Genomic DNA, 8,223 nt, shown 5'->3' with positions numbered 1-8,223 from the left:
TCCGCAGGCCAATGCTCTATCCACTGAGCCAAACCGGTTTCGGCTATAGGCAGACTTTTTATTTTATTTTATTTTTTTTGCCAATTGAATGGATATAAAATGGTATTTTTGGATTCTTGATTTCTATGTCTCTGAGCCCTGACATCGAACATCTCTCTTTTTTTTAAAATATTTTTTTTTATTGATTTCAGAGAGGAAGGGGGAGGGAGAGAGGGATAGAAACATCAATGATGAGAGAGAATCACTGATAGGCTGCCTCCTGCACTGGGGTTTGAGTCTAAAACCTGGGATGGGGTGAGGGTGGGGGTGGACCTTGTGCCCTGACTGGGAATTGAAACATGACCTCCTGGTTCATAGGTTGATACTCAACCACTGAGCCATGCTGGCTGGGTTGAACATCTCTTCATCAGTTTATTGGCATATGAGTTTCTTGTGAAATATTTGTTCATGTCTCTTGCCAATTTTTCTGTGTTTTTTTTTTGTGTGCTTTATTATTATTATTATTGATTTGTAGGAGTTCTTTATATATTTGTTTTAATTTTTAATGCATAAGGCAAATATTTTTTCCAGCTCGTAACTTGTCTTTCTACCTTCTTTAAGGCATATTTAGTTGAATGACCATTGTTTTTTTTCTTTTTAAAAAATATTTGTATTTGTTTTTATTTTTTCAAATTGTTTTTTTAATATTTATTGTTGAAAGTTTTACATAGGTCCCCGTTTTCCCCCCACTAACCTCTTCCAGCTCTCTCCCGCTCCTCCCCACCCAGGCCCTCACCACCCCATTGTCTGTGTCCGTGGGTTATGCATATACGCATACAAGTTCATTGGTTGATCTCTTTTATATGTTTTTATTGATTTCAGAGAGGAAGAGACAGATAAGAACATCAATGGTGAGAGATTCATTGATCCGCTGCCTCCTGCATGCCCTCTACTGGGCATTGAGCCCACAACCCAGGCATGTGCCCTGACTGGGAATCGAACTGTGACCTCCTGGTTCATGGGTCGATGCTTAACCACGGAGCCACACCATTCTTAGTTTTAATATAGTGAAATGTATTTTTTCATTTTTAGTCAGTGTTCTGTGTCTTGTTTAAGATGTCTTTTCCTGAGCATATCCTTGCCTGGAAGAAGCCTATGCCCTAGTGGAGAGGACAGGTAGATAATTGCACTCAGATATTACCTGGACATTGATTGTTAGGAGTGACCAATTCTCCCTGTGTGGCAGGAGCTGATGTAGGAATAATTTCACAGTATAGAGTCTCAAGCTGGGAATTAAGAGAGGAGTAGGTGGACAGGTCGGGTAGACATTCTCTCAGTGGGATTGAGGGGCATGGAACAGCCTGGCCTCTTCTGGGTCCTTCCTTGAGTTCCTAATGGCTGAAGCAGAGGGCTCATCTGAAAAAAAGATTTATGTAATCTGTGTGCGTGGCATTATAACAGATAAGAGGGTCCAGAGGAAGTGTAGAGAGGGAGGGCAGAACCTGATTTCCTTACACAGGGAAAGGTGTTAATGCCTGGTGTGGCTCTGGGAAGCAGTTGGGGTTTCTAGGGGTGGCGCTGACAACATGCTGCCTGCTGTGTTATTGGATGCTGTATTTCATCATCAGATGTTGGGCAAAGACCAACATGTCTGCAGAGGGAAGGGCATGTCCTTGAGGTGGCTAGACATAGGCAGTCTCCTATTTTAGTAGAAAGAATGGGTTCAGAGAAGTGGAACACAGTGATAGATGTTGGCTAGGTGGTAGGGGAGAGGTCGACACACCATGGCCCGTGGGTCAAATTCGGCCCACTGCCTGTTTTTGTTAATAAAGTTGTATTGGAATTGTGTACCTGAAACCTTTATAATTTTGTAAACCAGTGTCACTCCAATAAATTCAATAAAAAGGGGAAAAAAATTTTATTGGGACACAACCACTCCAGTTAGTTTACACATTGTCTATGGCTGTTTTTGCATTTAGTACCAGAGTTGCATTGTTGCAACAGACACCCTTTGTTCTGAAAAGCATAAAATAAGTAGTTTTTGACCTTTTATAGGAAAAGTTGGCCGACTCCTGCCATGGGGAGTCATGGTAACTGTGGTAACCTAGAGAGTGTGTACTAGCAAGTTGTTTCTGGATGAATAATGAATCTAGGTCAGGCCTGCAAATGCTGCCAACTTTTCTCTTTTTCAGGAAGCTGGAAATCTGGATTAAAAATGTTTTATTGATTGATTGATTCTAGAGAGGAAGGGGGAGAGAGAGAGAGAGACATCAATTTGTTGTTCCATTTATTTATGTATTCATTGGTTGCAGTGCTGTGGACAGGGATTTGCAGCTAAATCCCACAAGAGAATATAAGGGAAAGCAGGATGGTGGCTTTTTTTTGTGGTCACAGCTGTTGATATAAAAAAAAATTTTTTTTGGTTTGATCATACAAAGTAATATGGCCACCGTAGGACATTTGCAAGTGTAGAAACAGGTAAAAAAAATCCTACAATTCCATCACTCCTATTAATATTTCAGAGTGGTTCCTTCTGGCCTTTTACAAATTATTTTATATAAGGTAGAAAGAACATAGGCTTTATGGTGTCACAGATTGGCCGCCTGACCTTGGGTAAAATTCTTAATTTCTTTTGGCTTCAGTTCCCTTGTGTGCAAAATGGAAATAATTTCTATTTTCAAGGGTGGTTGAGGGTTGAGAGAACTGGATGACAAAAGCACCAAGCAGAGTATGTGCCACATAGTAGGTGCTTAATAAATGACACACCGCTGCCTAAGAACATAGTGTGTCCACTTATATAGCCTGTATTTTTGGTTTGTTGTGAGCATTATCTTAGGTCTATAAGCTTTTTGTAAACATTTTTTCAAGACTTAAAGTCTATCATTAAGATGTACCATAATTTATTTAGGAATTTCATTATTTTAAGGTGTTTAGATTGCTTCCAGATTGAGGATTTCTTCCTTGGCCAATAATAATAATGATAATTTTCATAATTAAGAACACTAAATAGCCCTGTCATTAGGAGCTGAAACAAATTAGGTTTTTGAACAGTAGCTCCCCAATGGCTGAGGTAGTTGTACAGAATGGGTGCATTGACAGGGCTGCTATATGTGCATAATTGCTGTGTTCAAGTTGAACGCCCGTGGCCATTTCTGGTCAGTGCCTCAAACGCTTGGCCCCTGCAGCTGAAGGTTCACCTCTCTTTTGCCCTCTTGTGTATCAGACCCTCTGGGATATTAGATATTGAAGAGCTGCAGCTGCAGCTTTGGGTCAACTCTAGGTCTGCCCTTGGAGCTCCTGTTCCAGTGGGGAGATAGACACTGAGACTAAGCATAAGTGGAATGTGTGTGAAGACACTGATGAGGGTGGAGGTCAGAGGGCTCAGGAGGAGGGTGCTGTGGCTCAGTTGGGAAGATGGACAAATTTGCTTAGTGATTAGGTGGAAAGAGGACAGGAGTCTAGACATGCACCAGCAGGATCAATGGCTGGGAGGTGGAAATGGCTCTGAATGTTCTGGCATTTGCTAGAATTTAATGTGACTAGACATAAGGTGGAGGCCTTGCAATGAGTGGGGACAGCAGCTGAGCACAGAGGGGCTGTGTGCCATGACTCTTTCATCTCTGGGTCTCCAGTACCCAGACAGGGCCTGGACCATGGTGGTCTCAGTCTATGGAGACTGAACACTTTTATGAAAATATTTAGTTGAAGTTCTCAACTGTATTTCTCAGGCTGTTTGGCAAAGTTGTACGAGTTGGTTCATCTGGGAATCTGTGGACATACTATGTGTGCTGATATACAGGAGGCTTCTGCTGCCTGAGAGGTGAATGATGCCTGCCAGGAGTTGCCAGGGAAGTCTGGATTTAGGAGTAATTGGCTCTGAAACTGGTCCTGGGATTTGTACTGGATGTAGTTCCAGAGACTTCTAATTGCAGGCACTGAGCTAATAAGCCAGCCTGCTATCCCAAGGGCATCCCAGGTCCAGTCCTCCAGTGCGGGATGTGTCCTTCTATTGGAGCAGTTGGCAGCTCAGTGGCAGCCTTGGCACTCACAGGTGTGCTCAGTTATTGCAGGTCTGACTCATCGCCTGTGTTCTCCTGCTTTGTGGCTCAGTGCTGCTGCAGGCTGCCACTCCTCACCCAGACTTGAGGGGTGGGGAGGTACTGGGGTTGAGGGGAGCAGGCGAAGGGAGGGAGGCCAATATTTGCTGATACCTGCTGTGTCCCTGGTGCTTTGCTGGGTTCTCTATACACATCTATGCTTTAATCCCCATGAAAAGCACTTAGAATAGATGTTGGTATCTTCATTTCCAAATGAAAGAAAAATAAAGCAAACTTTAAGAATTGAGGTACCTTTATCAGGATGATACCTGAATAGAGTCAGTCAGCAGCATGTTGACACCAGAGCCCATGCCTGTTCCTTTTCATGTGTTGCTCCAGATCTACCTTACTTGTGGGGCCTTCTTATTGAAACCCTGATGGTGTAGTGCAATATTAGGGACATCAGCAAAAGCCCAGGGTCCCAGCCTTATTACTAGCCACATAAGCAAGTCACTGCAACTGACTGGACCTCAGTCTCCTCATCTGCAAAAGGGGGATAAATTTCAATGTCTGTACTTAAGTGGTTTGTATGGGAATCAGAGTAGATGGTATGACTGGGAACCCTGCTGGCACCAGGCCTGCATGAGCATGCTGTAACAGGCTTGAGATGTGGGTTCTTCTCTCTGTTCCTCATTCCCTGTCTCTAAGTGGGCCCTATAAGTGGAGCCCAAGGTAGAGTTCAGGCTAATCTTTCTTCTCTAAGAAAATGGGTGTCAGAGCTGGATTGATCTGGGGTTACTCTCAGTGCTGACACTTAGCAGTATATGTGTGACCCTCCATAAGACCTTGACCTCTTTGAGCTTTGGTTTCCTGTCCATAAAGTAAAAGAAAAAGCACCTTGTTGGTCTGTTAGCTTAAATGACATAAGCACATTTGGTGTTTGCCCCTAAATGTTGGTCCTGTTCTTCACACACTCTGGGGGACCGCCATGATATAGTGCATTCACAGATTTTTCTCCTTCAAACAGCTGCAGGTGCATAGGACCATCGTCCCCTTCCATTCAGCTGTGTTTTGAATTAGCATGTGTATAACACTGTGTGACAAGGCCTTTGCTGGGTCTGGTGATATGGCTGTGGACAGGGCAGACTCACCAGGTTGCTGCTGGTGGGGAGAAAGGGGATAGGAAGACACAGAACATCATCATATACGTACATGTATATGGGCCTAGAATACTGGCCGGTGCTGTGAAGAAGGAGTTCATGTTCTGGGTGGCTTGGGAAAGGCTCCCTGAGTGACAGGCTGGGCCTGAAGGATGAATAGAGTGTACAAGGGAAGAAGGTGGGCTGGAGTGACTTAGAAAAGAATGTCTTGGAAGATGGGTGTAAACTCTCTGGACCTGACCTGGTCAGTGAGGCCCAGGCTCAGGGAGTGGAGTGCAGAGACCAGGCTTCAGCAGGCAGGAGATTTTAGTGTTTATCAAGGGCATCCTTCATGGTTAACGATGCCTCCTTGGGCAGCCTGGAGACTCAGTGGAGCTAGGACCCATGCTGTGAGTCTAGTCTCAGCCTGCCATTGAGTCCCTGTGTCCTAGAACAGTTTTCTTTTCCCATCTGTAGCATGGGGGAAAACAAACCTGCTTTGGAAACCATAGCATCCTCACACAGGTGTAAGGAGTCATGATAACCTCAGTCCATTAGGGGTTTGGGGTGATTCATGAAAACACATACAGTATAAACGGATACATTTAGTACTGGGTCAGAGGGAAATTGTTGGTAAAAAGACAGAAGCTGGGCTGATGATCACCTAAAATTCACTTCACTGTATCTTCCTGAACATTTGCAGAAGTAGGTAGGCTGCTAGATTGACTAAATTCTTCCTGGCTGCCTGAGCAAAGAGACAAGGTTGGGTACTTGATTCAAGATGCTTTAAGATATTAGGGAAAAAAGTGACTATGGAAAAGCATGATTTTTTTTCTCTGCATTGAGGTTGACTCTGGCAGAGCCATTGTGTGCATTGGTAACTGCGTGTTTGTCCTGTTTACAGGTCTGCTGGAAACATTGGGCAATGAGCCGGAGACACCAGCCCAGAGTGGTCTGAAGCCATTTGGGAAAGCAGAGAGATCCTGGGGAAGATGGCCATGGCCCCAAGCTCTTCCTTGGCTCAGGTGTACACCAGCCCTGTGGCAGTGGTCGTGTGGGAGTGGCAGGATGAGATGGGCATCTGGCACCCCTACAGTGCCACTGTCTGTAACTACATCGAGCAGCAGTTTGTCCAGCAGAAGGGCCAGCGCTTTGGGCTGGGGAGCCTGGCCCATAGCATCCCCTTAGGCCAAGCTGACCCCTCGCTGGCCCCTTACATCATCGACCTCCCCAGCTGGACCCAGTTCCGCCAGGACACTGGTAAGACATGTTCTGCTTCTAGTATGTATCCAAGCACCTGCTTTGGGTCAGCTGCCACACTAGATGTTGGAGTTACAGAATTGACTCTCAGAGCTTAGTCCTGCCCCTGATATGCATACAGTTGGGAGGTGGGTATTGTGAGTGATAGCAGGTACCGCACAATGTGCGATGTACAGTAGGTCTTAACATCATCGATAGGTTCTATGACTTTAAGTGAAATGATGTATAACGAAACCAGTTTTACCACAGGCTAATTGATATAAACGAGTTAAGTTTCTGTGGCATCCCATCAACAGTTTAATGAGATAATGCTATTTGAGTCGCTGCTGTACCTGTTAGTAGTAGAGGGCACCTTGGGAGCACAGTGCAGAGGCCCTCACAGCCCCTTTCCCCAACCAAAAATGCCTGTTTCTACCTGCAGAGATTTGATGATCTCGCTGTCAGGCGGCTAGCATGGAGGTGGTGTGCTGTGCTAGTTTGGCTCCAGTGCACAGGAGCTGTGTGACCTGGGCAGGTTACTTCACTCTCCTGTGCACGTGTGTTTGGTTTTATTATAGGTTTTGATCGGTATTGCTGAGAATGGGGCCAACAACTTCCTCTCAGAGTTTTCCTTGTTCCTCTAGCCCAGCGGTTCTCAGCTGGGGGGTGATTTTGTCCCCCAGGACATTGGATAATGTTTGAAGACAGTTCTGATTGTCATGACTGTGGGGCAGGGCACTTCTGGCATCTGTTGGGTAGAAACCAGGGATGCTGCTAAACATCCCATTGTGCGCAGGACTGGCCCCGTGACAAACCATTATTACCCAGAGAATCACTTGTTTCAAGGAACCCTGCTCTGGTCCCTGTAGCAGAATCCTCAGGCTAGTGAGACTAAAGCTTCCAATCAGTTGGATGCAGGTGAAAGTCCCTGCCTTCATGATGTTTGCAGGAAACTGAGAAAGGTGGCACACAAAATAAATAATATGTGAATTGTGTTTTATGTTAGATAGCAAGCAGTAAGTGTTAATCGGGGAGTGGAAGTGAGGGTTGGGAAAGGTTGATTTGAAGTTTGAGCTTCAGCGGCATTGGCAAGGGACAGGGAGAGACTGAAGGAAGGGCAGGAGAGGGGCAAGTCCTGCAGTGCTTTTCAGTCACTCAGAGGGACTGCTTTCATTCTGAAAGAGGGAGCCAAGGAAGGATTAGGGCAGAGGAGTGATGTAATCTGATTTGGAGTAAGGAGCATCCCTCTGGCTGCTGTGGATGGAGGTAAGGGCTGCTGCAGTCGAGAGGCCAGGTGCAAGGTAATCGCAGTGATCATCTTTTGGCAAGTGCTTAGAAGCATGGCCTAAATTTATTTTTTTCTTTTTCTCCGTAATCTTCAGGTTTGATTTTATTTATATAAGCTAAGCTAAGCACAGGGTGTTACCCAATATTTGCTACTTAAGAAGTCAAAGGTAATGGTACATCCATGTAAGAGAATTATGTAACAATAATGAGTTTTACAAAGTTTTAGAGACACATAAAATACTTACGGCATAATATGTGAAAATAGCAGGAAAGGTTTTTCAGTATGATTCTCAGCTACCTGGATGTGTGTGCCTAGATGGGAAGAAATGCATTGCAGTATAAATGATGTGCTTTCCTTTGGTGGTTAGATTATGGATGATTTCATTTTCTTTATACTTTTTTGTTTCAGTTTTTTAAGTGAAGCTGCATAGGTTTCATCATTAGACATATTTTTATTTATTTATTTATTTTTAAAAATCCTCACCAGAGGATATTTCCTCCCCCTCTCCCCCATTGATGTTTAGAGAGGGTAGAAGGGAGGG

At 44.6% G+C, this 8,223-nt stretch overlaps 1 protein-coding gene across 3 annotated transcripts in view; it reads left to right on the top strand.

The window, feature by feature from the left end:
* Positions 1–8,223, top strand: part of DTX2 (deltex 2, E3 ubiquitin ligase) — a 37,837-nt gene that overhangs the window by 3,329 nt on the left and 26,285 nt on the right. For all 3 annotated transcript variants that reach the window (XM_005879148.2, XM_005879147.2, XM_005879146.2), the window contains exon 2: positions 6,060–6,415. In XM_005879148.2, coding sequence (XP_005879210.1) covers positions 6,148–6,415 — 268 coding nt within the window. In that variant the 5' untranslated portion in view covers positions 6,060–6,147. The remainder of the gene's footprint in view (positions 1–6,059; positions 6,416–8,223) is intronic.

This window comes from Myotis brandtii, unplaced genomic scaffold, assembly GCF_000412655.1.
Source record: "Myotis brandtii unplaced genomic scaffold, ASM41265v1 scaffold583, whole genome shotgun sequence".
NCBI lineage: Eukaryota > Metazoa > Chordata > Mammalia > Chiroptera > Vespertilionidae > Myotis > Myotis brandtii.
The sequence above is the reverse complement of the archived record's forward strand: the minus strand, read 5'-3'. Positions and strand labels throughout refer to the sequence as shown.